This window comes from Hyperolius riggenbachi, chromosome 5 (assembly GCF_040937935.1).
Source record: "Hyperolius riggenbachi isolate aHypRig1 chromosome 5, aHypRig1.pri, whole genome shotgun sequence".
NCBI lineage: Eukaryota > Metazoa > Chordata > Amphibia > Anura > Hyperoliidae > Hyperolius > Hyperolius riggenbachi.
This window is the reverse complement of record NC_090650.1, coordinates 224,882,608-224,900,107: the sequence shown is the minus strand read 5'-3', so window position 1 is coordinate 224,900,107 and position 17,500 is coordinate 224,882,608. Positions and strand designations below refer to the sequence as shown.

The window sequence follows — 17,500 nt, the reverse complement described above, 5'->3', positions numbered from 1 at the left end:
TCTTAGTACTATAATAAATAAAAACAAGATAAAAGTACACAGGTCTAGGTTTAAAAGATTTGTCTGTTTCAAAATGAATGGATATCTATAAGCCCCTTCACCCTTCCAATTAATGGAATGTGTAGAGTCAACGCTGCATACAGAAAAAGAATGGCTTTTGCGCCCTTCCAGAACCTCCCTAGGTTTTTCAGTTTTTACTACTGTCCTGTGTATTCATCTGTGCGATTTTCCAACAATTAATGTACAGACAGGAAATGTAAAATGTACCCCAAGTGACAAAGACAGCAATAAAAGAAAGCTATAAAACTGATGTGAGGAAAAAAATGGTAACATTACACCTTTACTGAACTATTTAATACTAATAAAACATACTCTGGAATTGAGCTTTTGGAGTTGGTTTATTAAAGGTAAATGATCCCTAAAATGTAAATGCAAAAAAAACTCAAACGTTTGCCCAAACTACAGCAGCCCACAGTATCCAATGTACCACCTTTAAGTTCACTGAAGGGAACCATTGATGTGCAGTACAAGCTGACACTCTAAGGAACTATGTACTATAAATTCTACAGGAACAGTTTGGAAGGTCCCGTGTCAGAATGCCAGTGTCCTCTGTGTCCAAAGATATGTTGATAAAGAAATGTTGTAATGAATCTGGAGTGGATAAACTTACCTAGCTTGAACACACCACATATCTAAACCCTATCAACCCATTTTAAAATAAAAAGAGGACTACAAGAGCAAGGCCTCAATGCCATAGCAATTTCCAAATCCTAGTAAAAAAATATTCCTAGAGGAAGAAATCTACTACACAAGTAAAGCACTATTTTAACATGAAAAATAGTGAAAATATGATTCTCAAATTAAAATGTAACTGTCCGGAATAAAATCAAAGACCAATTCTTTATTTTTATCTGTTAAACAAGTAATAAGAATGCTAACCAGGCAATCCAAAAGTTAACAATCACTCTTACTTTTCTTGTCCATGAAAGATCATTCCCCAGGTTCCCTGGCTCTTATTTGGCATATCTGCCACACAAAGGAATTTGCAGGGCTGAAGCCTCTTTCCCTCTCGTTTTCCCTCTCTCACACCTCTGTTCCTCTCTGATTGGCCAACATGTCTCATGCTAAGAAGCTGCAGAGTCACACAATGACAATGCACTTTCTATTGCAGAGCTGGGTGGGAGTGTCTGAAGACTGGGAGGAGGGTGGGAGTGTCTGAAGACTGGGAGGAGGGTGGGCAATTATACACAGACAGTAAGGGAGGAAATTATGTCAGGATTGGCTTCAAGATACACAGAGCCCAAATGGAAAATCCTAAAAAGGATTTTCTATGTATTTACTATAGAGAAATCACTCAACTCAAAATGTGGACAGTGCAATACATATGTGATATAATTAGAGCAAGTATTTATCTACTTATATATGTGTTTTTTTCTGAGATACTATAGCTGATAGCTCCTCTTTAACAAATCCATACAAGTTTAGTGTTCATGTGTTTACAGACTTTTAGTTATATAGTTCACCTTGACTGTAGGTGCACCTTGGGATTTACAGTGTCAGCTTAGTTAGCAGTTAGCATTTGCAAAAGAATGGAGTTTTTAGGAAATCCGATGTGAAACAAATACCATGCTCTTTCTTTGTCTTTACAAACTGAGCATTGTCAACATTACATGCAACATGTTAATAAGATACTGGTGAAAAAGCTGCCATCATTTCTCATCTTAGAATTTAGGTTATTTTAGACAATCAAAAAAGGCAAACTACTGTACAATGAGCGACTAAGAGTACCATATATTCCGTCACTATATTACTACCTTCCATATACAGAAAAGTGCTACTTGTAGTTGCTTTCTCTTTGTAAAGATAAACCGTGGTGCAGTGCGCTTACTTAGCAGAAAAATAAATCATTTTATTTAATATCAAGCCAATTTAATTTCCATGGTATAATGACATTATGAGGTATCATGCAGCCCTATGACATTAATTCTTTTAATGGTTACCTCGTAGACTCAGCATTCAACTTTTAATTCATTTAATCAAAATAAATGAAAACAATTTAGCCAAGAAAATGAAGCAGATGAGACTTGAAGGTCGTGCGGAAGTCACATATAAAAGGAGCTTGAAGGTTTCAGTTTGACAAGGTGATATAGAGGAAATGGATAGTCATGAATATTGGCTAATTTTCAGACATGAAAGCAGGGCAGATGCAGTGCTTCAGGATTTATGAAATCATACTTATACCAAAATAGACTTTTGTCTAAATGAGAAGGTCAGTTTGCCAATGTATGGTTGTAAGCTAAGGACAAGGTTTGTCAAGTGATCTTCATCTTTTATCCCTTTGACTACTGAAGACCATTGTGATGTTTCCCCCACAGCATGGCCGATTTCCAATCTTCCCTTATGCTTATCATATGAATGAGAAACAGCTGTCAACACTAATCTGATATGCAGAGACAAACTCTTCTGACAGTTCCACAGAATGTTTTTTACTGGAACACAAATCAGTTCATGACAGGACATTTTCTAAGACACAAGTTACCCTCAATACTAAAATCATATCAAAGCTTATGTTACTAATAGTCCAAAGACCTCCAGCAGCATTGCTGCAGTACTGCAAATGAAAGTATACATGGTTAAGTTTATAATTACTTATGATAGCATTCTGCAATCTGCCAGCTCTAGAAAGGTCAAATGTGTATATCAAAACAGGCGTATGTGCTATCACGCCACCAGTGAGTTTGGCGCAGGATGAGCCGAATGATGGCTCACCCTGCTGCCGCTCAAATTCCTGGCGACGTTAAATACTATTCCCCCTCCAAGTTGTAGCAACTCGGAGGAAGAAGTAATTTGGGAGTGGTTGGTGATATTAACTTCCTGTTTGTGGCACATTAGTATATGTGAGGGGGTTAAAGTATCAAGATGGGTGGTGACCATGGCGACCATTTTGAAGTTGGCCATTTTGAATCTAACTTTTGTTTTTTCAATAGGAAGAGGGTCATGTGACACATCAAACTTATTGGAAATTTCACAAGAAAAACAATGATGTGCTTAGTTTTAACGTAACTTTATTATTTCATGAGTTATTTACAAGTTTCTCTGTTTGCAGCTATTGACATGTTGCCCAAGATTAGCTTGTGAGGAGCGGATAGAAATTGTGCTGATGTCTGGTGAACGCAGTAACCGAGTCATTGCAGCAAATTTCAATGCAAGACACCCTACAAGACCACCCCATTTCCCATGCTACAGTTAGCAAACTGTTTGCTAAGTTTCGTGAAACTAGTTCAGTTTTGGATTTGCGTATGATCAGGCAGATGCCACCGCTGGGTACCCAGCTTCCAGCTTCTGCCCTGCAGGCTACCTGGATCCATGCAGGTCTCCTGCAGTCTGTGCAAGCAGTGGACAGGCAAGACCTGGACCAACTTTTTTATGATTGCAACAAATCCGGAATTGCATTGGAAACTCATGTCGTTTATGAACTCTGATGCAATTCTAAAAAGTCCTGCATGCTGTGTTTTTTCTGCATTTTTCTTCTAGTGTTGCCAGCATCCAGTAAAAAATCAGAATTGCAAATCGGACTCGGAATCCCACTGTGATTTACAGTGTAAAAATAAGCATAGAAATTGTACATTTGAACCAGAAAAAAATGCACTATAATTTTTTTTTTGACATGGTCATTTACAGTAGGTAGTTAGGATTTGACAGACCTGACAAGTTTTGGACTAGTTCATCTTCTTATTGGGTTATTTTTCTATCATCTCCATTCTTCTTTACAAAAGCACTTCCTGTAAAGGATCTATACAAAGATACCATCCAGCCTTTAAACTTGTTTGCACATACTGTATTGGAAGCAGGAGTGAGCAACTGCCATTCAGTAAGTGCTTTTGAAGACCATGAAAATCCCCCATGAGTAGATGGACTAGTCCAAAACCTGTCAGATTCTAACTACCTGCTGTAAGTGATCGCAACATAGGATAAATAAAATTATAGTGCATTTTATTCTGGATCAAATGTACAATTTATATGTTTGCGTATCAAATATTACAATTTTTCTCCCACTAGATAACTTAGCAGATAAATAAGAGGGGGTGGGGGGGTCGAGGAAAGCAGAAGCAGCATTTGCAGCAGCTCATGTAGTATACAGGCAGATCACCTGCAAACTATGTACAGTGCTACACAATACTAAAATCAAGTCTGGTAGTGATACTGTAACCTAAATTGTAACTCTTAATCAGCCATAACAAGATGCACTTTGGCTATTGCTGTCAATTACTTGTATATGCCAAGTTCCACTTCCTTAATAACAGTCTTACAATGCATACACACCTCCAAATTTTCATTGGCACAAAATTGGCCAATTTGCTCACTCATTTAGTATGAGGGCCAACAGATTTTGAATACTATGGACAGATTTTCTACGTAAGCTCTCATACAACATGCAAGTGATAAAATGGGCCAATCATAATTGGATATGTGTATACACACCCAAAGAGTTAATTCTACTGCACACGCATTATTTTGGCTAGGTTTGCAAATCTGTCTTCCTATGTCAGTGTCAGATTCTAATTGCCTGAGAGAACAACAAGTGTGTGGGCTGTCCAAACTCTACTCTTTACACAGTCATCGCCCAAATGAGATAGACAATAGCTGAGAGGAGACACCAGCTAGTGTTTCCTTCAAAGCACTGACCTGACCTAACCTTACCTACCAACTCATTCTGCTCTTTTAAGAGGTAGCGGAGCGAGGAGGTGGACAAGATTAGGTTAAGGCTGTGTGTTGGGACAGCAAAATCCAGATTGTTTGGCCACAGACCTCAGGATCGTGTGCCTGACTTTTTCAAACAGAAGTTCTATAAAATGGGTGCGTCAGACATGAACAAAGTCTGTCAATGACATACTACCCTATTTATCTTTAGTTACAGTGAAACAAATAGGAGGATACTATTCATACATGTTAAGTAGAGGTATTTTCACTAAATACATACATGCTCAAGAAGTTTCTCCATGGAAATACTGGAAATTTGACTGAAGTTTTCAATAAAGTTTCTTGGTGCAGAAAACACTCTGAGGACTTTTTCATCAGCTCCAGACACAAACTGAAACCTTCCAGTCATGTCAATACACTGCATGTCATAGCCATGAATCTGAGGACGTGCAATTTCATGCCAGGTGACCTGGTGAGGAAAAGGACAGATTTCAGTTATAATATAAAGGCTTCCAGCCTAAATGTGCCCATACAAGGTACAATAAAAACGTCCATTTTTCCCATTTATTTGACCAAAAAGATCAAATCGAATGAAAGTTTAAAAGAATCTTCAAGAAAAAAAAATTGAATATCCCGTGTTTTTTTTTTCAATAAAAATCTGATCGGAAGTGTTAGAAAAAAATCTTCATATTCAATCTAGCGGAATAATCGAACAAAATTATCTAATCGAAAAAATTGTACCATGTATGGGCACCATAAAGTACATTTTAAGATGAGTAATTTTTAGCATAGTTTTTTTTTGTTTGTTTTACACAGTATATAGTACAAATATGTAAACTGGTAAAGTTCATGAGCAGGAATGTCACCTCACTGTTGCAGTAAAGGAATCTTAACTTACAAAAGTAATCTATGGATTTGGTCACTGATAACAAGGCCAAAGCGTTCTTCAACTTTTCTATGCAGCAACAAAATCGCATAAAACACAGGAACAAAGATAATAGAAACCCATATGACTTGTGCAAAAGTCAGACACCTTAGTAACACCTGTTTGCTACATACTGAGCTTCTGAGCACCGTCTGGATCAAGCCTAGAGCCTTTTCATGTAACTAGAGATTTGATATGATGTTTGTACAACATTCCAAAAACTTTAGCTGGCTGTTCTTGAAGGAGCTCATGATGGAATTTGAGGTATATTTAGTAATAATGCCATCTGAGTTACTATAACACCACCAGAGATCTCCAAGTACAGTATCTCTGGTGGGGATATCAGAAGTGATCTGGCAATTCCAGCCTGATTTCTTTTTTTTTTTTTTTTTTAAGTATCTTCTATTTTGTGGCAAAAGTTGGGTGACCTTACCTCCTGATTGGCTGACAGGTCTGTAAATTAGGATGGCAATTCCTAATGACATACTAGCAGACAATTTTTAATTTATCCAGGCCAGGAGTTCTGGATCATTTATGATACTGCCATTGGAGATGTTTGGAGATCTCCACTAAAATCTTAATAAAATCAGGACCATTGTATTGCAGAAGCCCTGGCAGAAGCCCTGGCTTCAGCTCCTTGGCTCACTGTTGAAACACTGGCAGGCACCTAGGATATGTGTGTGTGTGTGTGTGTGTGTGTATATATATATATTTTAAACCTTTAACAATTAATATAGCCCCCTTCTTCCAGAATACCCCTTACTGACTATCATAGCTTCACCTCCCTCTTTAATGAAACCCCGTTCCTAATGCCTAACATTAACACCCTTTATGCACAAGTCTAGCAGAAGCAAAAACTAAACTATGATGTGTGCATTTGTTCTTATCTATAGTGTTATGTGACTTTTTGACTTTCACATTTCTAAATGGTTAAGGGCTCTGCCTCTGATACAGGTGACCTGGGTTCGAATCTCAGCTCTTTCTGTTCAGTAAGCCAGCATCTATTTAGTAAGGAGTCCTGGGGCTAGACTTCCTAGCACTGCTACTGCCTACTAACTGCACCCTAGTGGCTGCAGTGCTTTGAGTCCACCAGGAGAAAAGGGCAATATAAATGTTATTTGTCTCATCTTGTAAATAATTATATAATCAAAGTTTTCGCTTTGTCAGAGTTATTTATTCCAAACATGCATAATTCATATACTGAAAATTAACAGCTACTGAATTTTCTACAATGGTGTAAGATTTTAATGGTTTGCTGCTGCTACAGTGCAAAGACTAATGGGAACTGAGTATCTTGAGAGCCATTTGTAGTTTTTACTTTTTCTCAAACAAAAGCTTTAATCGATAATTATGAACATAACAGATGTTGTATAGTCAGCAATATAACAGATACAGCAATAGCATACAAGTAAACATATGATGCATGCTATTCCGTATTCCATCAATTCAGAAACAAAAACGTTTTCCTTCATCAAAATCCTCTTGGGTTTTGATTCATCATTCTTACTGTTTATGTAATATTTCATATAATACAATCCTATCAGTTATAATCATATAGAAAATACAAATTAGCAGCATTGTTAGCTGGAATATAAATGTTGTAGTCACACTAATCATATACACAAACTTATATGATATATGCCCTTGGTCATTTTTAGGGGCGGACTAGTTATCTAAAGGTAGTATATATGTTACGGCCAGAACCCGAAGTTTGGCCACTTCTAGTTCTGGCCGGCCACTTTGGGTTCTGGCCTGCCAATGTGCGAAGTGGCTGCTGCGCTGCGGCCAATGTTAGAAATGGATTGATTCCTCTGAGGTTAATGTATCTTCTGCGCCGCAGCGCAGCGGCCAAACGTATAACAACTTCGTTAATTTATTGCAATTCAGCCGGCGGCAATGTAACAATTCAAGCCGCCGGCTTTTTCTCTGCCTCTCTCTTTCTCCCCCCCCCCCCCGCCTCTCTCTCCTCCTTCCCCCCCCCCCCCGCCTCTCTTGCTCTTCTATGGGCAGCCGGCGGGGACACGCGTGTCCCCCCTCCGGAGTCGTTCGTCGCGGCAGGGTTATCCTGCCGTTCTTGCAGAGCGGGTGCTGGCAGAAGCGATGTCTGCAGCCTCCCCGCTCTGCTGCCCTGGCGCCACAAACGACTCTCGGGGACACGCGTGTCCCCGCCGGCTGCCCATAAGAGGAGAGAGAGAGAGGCAGAACAAAAAAGCCGGCGGCTTGAATTGTTACATTGCCGCCGGCTGAATTGCAATAAATTAACGAAGTTGTTATACGTTTGGCCGCTGCGCTGCGGCGCAGAAGATACATTAACCTCAGAGGAATCAATCCATTTCTAACATTGGCCGCAGCGCAGCGGCCACTTCGCGCATTGGCCGGCCAGAACCTGAAGTGGCCAGACAGAACTAGAAGTGGCCAAACTTCAGGTTCTGGCCGTAACATATATACAAAGTTTCTACATAGGATTTGTAAGAGTAGTATCCTCACAGTATAGCCTTTTAGCCTACTCTTTATTGTATTTCAATGGGCATCCTTTGTGCAAATAATTTATTTTAGGACTTGTTCACACTAAGGGCGTTTTTGCCCTTTTATCAAGCGCAATCGATTTTCAAAATCGCCCATAAAACGCTTGTGCAATGAATCTCTATGAGAAGGTTCATATCAGCGTGTTGCCTGTACCATTTCTGGGGAGTTTTTGCTATAATGGAAGGTATAGGAAAAATGCAAAACGCTCACAAAATCGCTTTGTACAGCGATTGCGTGAGCGTTTTTAAGAATAAAGACACTGATTTATTATTTTCCGAGTCAAAGAGTTCACTTCCTGACTTGCGTTAGGGAGTGAATGACAAACCCGCTCTGGAAAAGAGCTTAGAAAAGCGCTTTTACCAAAAACAGCGTGCAGTGGAGCGCTGGGAGTTGGAAAAAACCCCCCCACAAAAATGCACAACGCGTGCGTTTTTGATTTTAGGTGTGAATGAGGCTTGAGGGCAAACGGTGATTGACAATTCTTAGCTATATGGCAGGAAAACATCCGCACAAAAAGCAAGCAAGCGTCGAGTGGCACTCCCAATGCAAATTTAATACAGGTTCCAACTAAACCAATCTAATGCACTTTCTGCCATCTCTTATTGGTTCAACTGCAAGCTGCATATAATATGCCTGGATGCTGGAATTATTGCCATCTCTACTTATCACCTCTATTCAAGACCAGCATTGTAGCCAACAGCATTCAGAAGCCTGAAAATGTAATTCCAGTCTGAAAAGAACATGTGACCAGCAAAGGCGTGTGACTGTTTTATTACATATGAATTCTACTGCAATAGATTAGGCACCTGTTAATGTACATTAACATTTTTTCTTGTCTGGATTTTGGCTTCCATAAAAAAAAAAAAAAACCATTCCTGGTGCCCATTTATTTATCTATCTCTAGCTAACAAGTTAATCTCTCCCTATACCATCTCCTAATTCTACTAATTACTGCCTAACCCTACCAATAGATGCAAAACCACAGAGCATAATGGACCCACCCTCATGTTTAGCATATGAGAATGTGTTTTATTTATCCATTGGGGTTTCCTTTTTCTTCTCTAAAGAAAGCTTCGGCAATTGTTGCAAAACGATTCCATTTTTATTCCCGCAGTCCTGGTTTCCAAACGTCCTCTGTTTTTTCTAGACATGTCCCTGTTGTCTCATGCAGATCAGGTTTGTCACACAATGGAATGACGGCCAACCAGTTACAGGTCCTCTACAGCCATATGAAGGTTTGTGTTCCTGGATAGCATACCAGCATCCATGTAACATTTTTTTTTTTTTTTGAAAGTTACAAGTACATACAAGCATAACGTAATGGTTGCCCTACGATTATTTCATTCACTTTTTTGGAGGCGGACAGATTTGTTCTTTCTGACCATGTGTAAGGATCCCTCCTGTAGCATCTCCTGTCATTTGCAGTGGAACTGCAACCGAGCAGTTTTGACTTCTCTGCTTGCATTTGGTTGCTTAGTTCTGATAGCATCCTCCATAATAAAACCCTACTGTCGCTGTGTCCAGCAGCTGTCGTTGTGTCCCTGGTTTTTTGCTACTGCGGCGGTTGCGTGCGGTCGCGGCGGTTGTGTGCGCGTGCATGCACACTGACTGCCGGCGGCAGTAGAAAAAAGATCTAGAGCCTGTTTTTAAACGGGCTTAGGTCCGCTAGTTCGCAATAAGTTTCATTGCCATCTGCAATCACTCTGCAGTTTAGCGCAGCTCAGAATGTTGTCATGAATCCACCTATGGCTTCCATAGAACTGCAGACAAACAGCTCTGGATTCTCTACATGCATGTTGTTGCATAATATGGCATGCATTTGCAAGTAGAAGACGACCTCTGCAGCGGCAAGGGGCCAGGCCGGCGGATGAGAGCGCAGCTGCAGCGTGGGACGTCAGCTGCAAGGGGCTGGAGGAAGCCCCAGGTAAGTAGATTTTTTTTAATGAGCTTGGACGTTCCCTTTAAAGAGCTGTCAGCCATACTATCTCAGAAAACAAAACAATACACATACGTAGATAAATACTTTCTCTACTTACATAACATACAGTACAGACCAAAAGTTTGGACACACCTTCTCATTCAAAGAGTTTTCTTTATTTTCATGACTATGAACATTGTAGATTCACACTGAAGGCATCCAAACTATGAATTAGCACATGTGGAAGTATAGTACATAACCAAAAAGTGTGAAACAACTGAAAATATGTCATATTCTAGGTTTTTCAAAGTAGCCACCTTTTGCTTTGATTACTGCTTTGCACACTCTTGATGAGTTTCAAGAGGTAGTCACCTGAAATGGTTTTCACTTCACAGGTGTGCCCTGTCAGGTTTAATAAGTGGGATTTCTTGCCTTATAAATGGGGTTGGGACCATCAGTTGCGTTGTGGAGAAGTCAGGTGGATACACAGCTTATAGTCCTACTGAATAGAGCACCTGGCGCTCACTAGTGGGATCAATATGATCCAAAAACAAAGTTCCACAGGAATGTCTATTCCAAAACGGCGTGTATAACAGCGATAATGTCTCTCTCAGAGTTTTTAAACACAATACCTCTCTGGACGAAGGCGTTGGACCGAAATCCGGATCGGGATAACATCTTTTTATTACATGCAATAAAATCAAGAATCCGTCCGTAAGTGTATCATTTTGCGCAAAGTAACCAACATTGGGTGCAGTCTGCACTATTAGGTTTGTCCCCTCTGTGTTCCCTTACTCAGGAAACAGCCGACACACGCCTGGTAAGCATTGGAATGCAGGCGGTGACGTCACTACCGGCGGATGTGGAGGAAGATGGATCTAGCGTCCCCTCCACGCGAGCTTTGATCTCTGCTGCGTCTGAGGGATTCTTCCTAACGCCGGGACGGATTGGATTCTATCAGAGAGAACTTGCTCTGCACTGGGGTAGTAGGTGATACACCCCCATAGAGGTATTGGGTTTAAAAACTCTGACTCGCCTCATTGCCATATTACTGAGGAGAGACATTATCAGTGTTATAGACTCCGTTTTGGAATAGACATTCCTGTGGAACTTTGTTTTTGGATCATATTGATCCCACTGGTGAGCGCCAGGTGCTCTAGTTGTTTTTAGCTTTCATTCTTTCAGGGGCTTGAGGACTGGCCCTGAGTACACCTGGGTTGCTCGTTTGTCTACCAGTGCATTACTGCTTTTTTCTTTTTTGCAGTCCTACTGAATAGACTGTTAGAATTTGTATTATGGCAAGAAAAAAGCAGCTAAGTAAAGAAAAATGAGTGGCCATCATTACTTTAAGAAATGAAGGTCAGTCGGTCCGAATAATTGGGAAAACTTTGAAAGTGTCCCCAAGTGTAGTCTCAAAAACTATCAAACGCTACAAAGAAACTGGCTCACATGCGGACTGCCCCAGGAAAGGAAGACTAAGAGTCACCTCTGCTGCAGAGGATAAGTTCATCCGAGTCACCAGCCTCAGAAATCGCAGGTTAACAGCAGCTCAGATTAGAGACCAGGTCAATGCCACACAGAGTTCTAGCAGCAGACACAAATGTTAAGAGGAGACTGTGTGAATCAGGCCTTCATGGTAGAAGATCTGCTAGGAAACCACTGCTAAGTACAGGCAACAAGCAGAAGAGACTTGTTTGGGCAAAAGAACACAAGGAATAGACATCAGACCAGTGGAAATCTGTGCTTTGGTCTGATGAGTCCAAATTTGAGATCTTTGGTTCCAACCACTGTGTCTTTGTGCAACGCATCAAAGGTAAACGGATGGACTCTACGTGCCTGGTTCCCACCGTGAAGCATGGAGGAGGAGGTGTGATGGTGTGGGGGTGCTTTGCTGGTGACACGGTTGGGGATTTATTCAAAATTGAAGGCATACTGAACCAGCATGGCTACCAAAGCATCTTGCAGAGGCATGCTATTCCATCCGGTTTGCGTTTAGTTGGACCATCATTTATTTTTCAACAGGACAATGACCCCAAACACACCTCCAGGCTGTGTAAGGGCTATTTGACCAGGAAGAAGAGTGATGGGGTGCTGCGCCAGATGACCTGGCCTCCACAGTCACCAGACCTGAACCCAATTGAGATGGTTTGGGGTGAGCTGGACCGCAGAGTGAAGGCAAAAGAGCCAACAAGTGCTAAGCATCTCTGGGAACTCCTTCAAGACTGTTGGAAGACCATTTTAGGTGACTACCTCTTGAAGCTCATCAAGAGAATGCCAAGAGTGTGCAAAGCAGTAATCAAAGCAAAACGTGGCTACTTTGAAGAACCTAGAATATGACATATTTTCAGTTGCTTCACAGTTTTTGGTTATGTACTATACTTCCACATGTGCTAATTCATAGTTTGATGCCTTCAGTGTGAATCTACAATGTTCATACTCATGAAAAATAAAAATAATAATTTTAGTGATTTCTCTACTGTAAAAAAACAGAGAAAATCCTTCTAAGGATTTTCCATTTTGACTATCTGGAAGCCAATCCTGACATTTCCTCCCTTACTCTGTGTATGCTTTGCCTGCCCTCTTCCCAGTCTTCAGACACTCCCTCCCAGCTCTGCAATAGAAAGTACATTGCCTCAGCAAGAAAGAAATATTGGCCAATCAGAGGTGTGGGAGGGGAAAATAGGAGGGAAATAGCCTTAAAGAGGAACTTAAGTCTCCCCCAAAAAATGAGTTTTACTCACCTGGGGCGTCCCTCAGCCCCCTGCAACCGATCGATGCCCTCGCCGTGTCTCTACGATCCTCCCGTCCCCGCCGGCGACCACTTCCGGTTTCACCATCAAGACCCGACAGGCTGGGAATGCGAGTGATTATTCGCGTTCCCAGCTACAATTTCGCCCCCTATGCTGCTATTGCGGCCTCCTGACGGCGAAACCGAAAGTGGTCATCGGCAGGGACGGGAGGATCGCAGAGACACGGTGAGGGCACCGATCGGCTGCAGGGGGCTGAGGGAAGCCCCAGGTGAGTAAAACTCATTTTTTTGGGAGACTTAAGGTTCACTTTAAGCCAATCAGGCTGCATTAGTTATGTCTGAAGGGAAAGTAAAGAAGAAAAAAAAGAAAACCCAGCATGCCCTGCAACTTCCTTTGTGTGGCAGACGTACCAAATAAGAGCCAGGGAAACTGGGGAATGATCTTTTGTGGGGAATCAAAGTAAGGCCCAGTGCACACCAAAAACCTCTAGCAGATCTTCAAAACGCTAGAGGTTTTTAAAGCAGATTTTCAGAGCAATTCTAGGCATGTTTAGAGAGGTTTTCTAAACATGTCTAGCGGTTTTTTGAGCATTTTTGTGTAGGAGATTACAAATATTGTTACAGTAAACCTGTTACTGAACAGCTTCTGTAACCGCCTGGAAAAACGCTCTAAACTAGCGTTTTTCAGAGCCGTTTTCCACTTTCTGCCTTAATGTTAAAGTATAGGAAACGCCTCAGAAATCTAAAAAAATGCTGCAGCCCCCGAGTTTGCGTTTGTGGAAAAAACTAACCGCTCTGGTGTGCAGCATCCCAATCAGTTTCATTAGCCAAGCGGTTTTCCCCCTGCAAGCGTTTTTAAAAAACGCTCCATCACCGCTCCGGTGTGCACCAGCCCTAAGGGCCCTTTTCCACTAGCAGTCGCTAGCGTTCATGCTGAACGTAGCGATTGCGATTCAGCAAATGTACAAAATTTCACGGCGATTACCCGACGTTTGCGATCGCGATTTTGCTATGCTATGCACTGCATAGCAAAATCGCAGCAAAAATCGTTCCGCGGCGCGATCGCGATTGAGTAAAAAACGAATCGCGGTAGTGGAAATTACCTACCGCGATTCCTATGTTAAAAAGCATACTGTAGCGATTTTAAAATCACTAGCAGTTTGCGGTTTTGCGAATAAGCAAACGGTCTAGTGGAAAAGGGCCCTTAGAGAGATTTTTAACTTTTGGATTGCCTGGCTAGCATCCTAATTACTTGTTTACCAGATAAAAATAAAGAATCGATTTTTGATTTTATGCATGACAGTTACACTTTAACACAGAGTGCAAACTATACATCACCACTTCATTCACATAACAGTCCCAGAAAGTATAAAAATATCTAAAAATAGAAAATTACTTTTTTTCATTCATGCAAAGAACAGACATGATGAAAAATCAATACGTAGCTTCCATTGTATCCAGCTAAACTGTCATAAAATATCTACTGTAAATTTACATTTTACTCCAAAAGAAAGTTTCCTATGCTTTTTGCAAAGCCTCTTCACTGTAAGTTCAAATGAAAGGTGTTAGAATGGGAAACAGAAGACGTGCCAGCTGCCAGTAATGACCTGCAAAGAACTATGTGATATGGCAGGCAATATGCTGGTTGTTGTTAATGTGGCAGCACAATAACAAACCACTTCTTTCTGCAGACCTACTGAAATGCCCCCTTAGAGGGAAAAAGTCACATAAGGTTTTTTTTTTTTTTTTTTTTTTTTAAAGACTACTGGCTCTTCATGCCGTCTTGTTGCTTAGCAACAAACTGAGCTCTTTCAGAGACCTGCAGAATAGATTTTTCAGGCACAAAACTGTTATTCAACACATTATTAAAAACTGGAAGCAATGTTTCCCCCAAAGTACAGGCAATTTAAGAAAGAGGTAAAACCCAAGAAATATGATCATGTGAACAGACCTTAGTACTCTGTATTCCTGGAAGTATGCTAAATTAAGTTCTATTAGCTGTGAAAGTGGAATGACGACAAAGGAAGTGGACCTCTAAATGCAGCAAAATTAGGGGTGCTAGCCTACTTATAAGCAACCCTCACTCCTCGTCAATTACAAATCTATTATATTATTTGTGGACAGCATGCAGGTTAAAGATCATCAGCATGTTGCTCACACAGTTTCTCCTCCACAATGTTCCAGCAGCCAAAGGCACTCCTCTGAAGTATTGTCCCCTATGTGTTATGTCACATGCAGTGCTAAGTCGCCTAAGGATAAGAGGCAGAGAAAGAGCAGGGGAGACTAAATACTAAATAGCCTGCACACCTCGCACCATTCAGCAATGATTTGCCTGATAGCAATTGCTAGGAGTGGGTGTGACCATGAAGTGCAATATATCTAATTCAAGAGGAACTGAAGAGAAAATAATTAATAAAATTGCTGATTTTTTTTACAATACTCATTTATAGATTATTTAGTCAGTGTTTGCCCATTGTAAAATCTTTCCTCTCCCTGATTTACATTCTGAAATGTATCACTGCCAATATCTTTAGTTCTGCCAGGTGACCTGTACGGAATGTTCGTTTCTGAGAGTTCTATGCACAGAGGGAGATGCTGCTTGCTTGGCAATTAGAATTTTTTTTTTCCCACAATGCATCGAGGTTCACAGACTGCAACCTGTAAGGCCCATGGTCATGACATCACACTGTGGGAGGAGTCATCACAATATTATTATTATTTAGTATTTATATAGCGCCGACATATTACGCAGCGCTGTACAGTGTATGTATATATATATATATATATATATATATATATATATATATATATATATATATATATATATATATATCTTGTCACTAACTATCCCTCAAAGGAGCTCACAATCTGATCCCTACCATTGCCATATGTCTATATTATGTAGTGTAAGTACTGTAGTCTAGGGCCAATTTTAGGGGGAGCCAATTAACTTATCCGTATGTTTTTGGAATGTGGGAGGAAACTGGAGTGCCCGGAGGAAACCCACACAGACACGGAGAGAACATACAAACTCTTTTGCAGATAATGCCCTGGCTGGAATTCAAACCAGGGACCCAGCGCTGCAAAGCGAGAGAGCTAACCACTATGCCACCGTGCTGCCCACAATATCAGCCCTACAGACCCTCCTGATGATCTATTTAAAAAAAGGTAAAGATTTCTCGTAGGAAAGGGGGTATCAGCTACTGATTGGAGTGATGTTCAATCCTTGGTTAAAGTTCTCTTTAAAGTAACCCTCTACACTCTCCCATGTTTTACTAGCTAACAACTATCTCTGTTTTAAACCAAGGACAATACAAGATACAAACTATCTGATCACTTTTGCTCAAAAACAGGGATCAATGATATTACAGGTATAAGGCAAAAATACAGATTCTTCAAAAACACACACACACACGAAAAAAAAACATGGCTGTTCAAAAACAAGGATCTGCAAGCACAGGCCTGGTCTTCTACATGTAGAACATTAAAAAAAAGACACTGTGTCCTGCAGGCGGGTGACTAGGTCTGAGCTTGTAGCTTAACTCCTACCTTTTGACAAGTCCCTACTGAAAAAAAACCCTCCGAGCATGGTACAGTCTAAGGATATAGAGCTGTTTTTGTAAATAAAAGGGTTTAAAATATTCCTGTTTTTGTCTATTTACCATGGAAAAAAGAATGTCAATGTTTTTAAGTAAAAAAAAATTAACAACAGAGACAAAAGGGAACATTCTGAACAAACCTAAGGAATGGATATAGAATATTCTTCCCTGCCTCACTGCAGCCAGCATCCAGTCTGCGAATGGCGATCCGGAAGAACATCCCCGCCCCCACATCATCCACAGGGACCTTCTTTCGTGTGCGTGACCTGTCCACCCCACGAACCAGAGCCAAATTGATGTGTGCACAGCCAAGATGCAGCCCGCCCCCCTCATCAGCCACATCTAAAATCTCAATCTCGCGTGTGCTGCTAGCCCCCTCTACCGTGGCAGCCCCTTTCAAGAACAGCCGATTACTGCTGGTGTGCACAGCCGACACCACGACCATGCACCTTTCGTAGTCCTCAGTCCTGTACCCTCCCCCGCAAAAAGCGATCCTGACCGGGACATGTCTTGGGGACAATTTGAGCAATAAAGCACCCGAGCACCATCCACAAAAAAGCTGAGCTGGGAGCCAGAGTGGGGAGCACCAATGAAAGCAAACTTCACAGCAAGCAAGTACGTCCGTCTTCACAGGAAATACTGCAATGTGCAATATTTTCGTCTTCTGCACTTCCTTGCCGTTTGCATTGCTGAATTGCTGAGGGGCTAAGGGAGGTTAATACTAAGAAGTACCTCAGATACAAAGGGGGGGGGGGGGGAGATAGCAGTCTGCCGGGCCTTGGAAAGAATGTCTTGCGTCAAAGCAGTCCTCGGGTCCAAAATGTTGGGAACCCCTGGTCTAGACAGTTTAGCAGTGGTTATTATGTGGTTAAAAATATAAAATGCCTTTAAAAAAACTGAATCTGTGTCACATTGTTAGTAAGTATCAAATACCTGAGCTTGGTCCTTTCTCTTCCAAGGTGCAAAAAGCCTGGTCGTTTGATCAGTACCAACTGTTATTAAAAATTCACCTTCAGGATCCCACCGCAGGCCCTGAACACTGCTGAAATGTCCAGAGATGACAACCATGGGAATCCACTCAT

At 41.2% G+C, this 17,500-nt stretch overlaps 1 protein-coding gene across 3 annotated transcripts in view; it reads right to left on the bottom strand.

Moving 5' to 3' along the window:
• Positions 1-17,500, bottom strand: part of ELP2 (elongator acetyltransferase complex subunit 2) — a 158,857-nt gene that overhangs the window by 41,143 nt on the left and 100,214 nt on the right. For all 3 annotated transcript variants that reach the window (XM_068236709.1, XM_068236710.1, XM_068236711.1), the window contains 2 exons: positions 17,352-17,500; positions 4,982-5,170 (listed from right to left, as the gene is read on the bottom strand). The exon at positions 17,352-17,500 is cut by the window's right edge and continues 1 nt beyond it. In XM_068236709.1, the coding sequence (XP_068092810.1) occupies positions 4,982-5,170; positions 17,352-17,500 (338 nt within the window). The remainder of the gene's footprint in view (positions 1-4,981; positions 5,171-17,351) is intronic.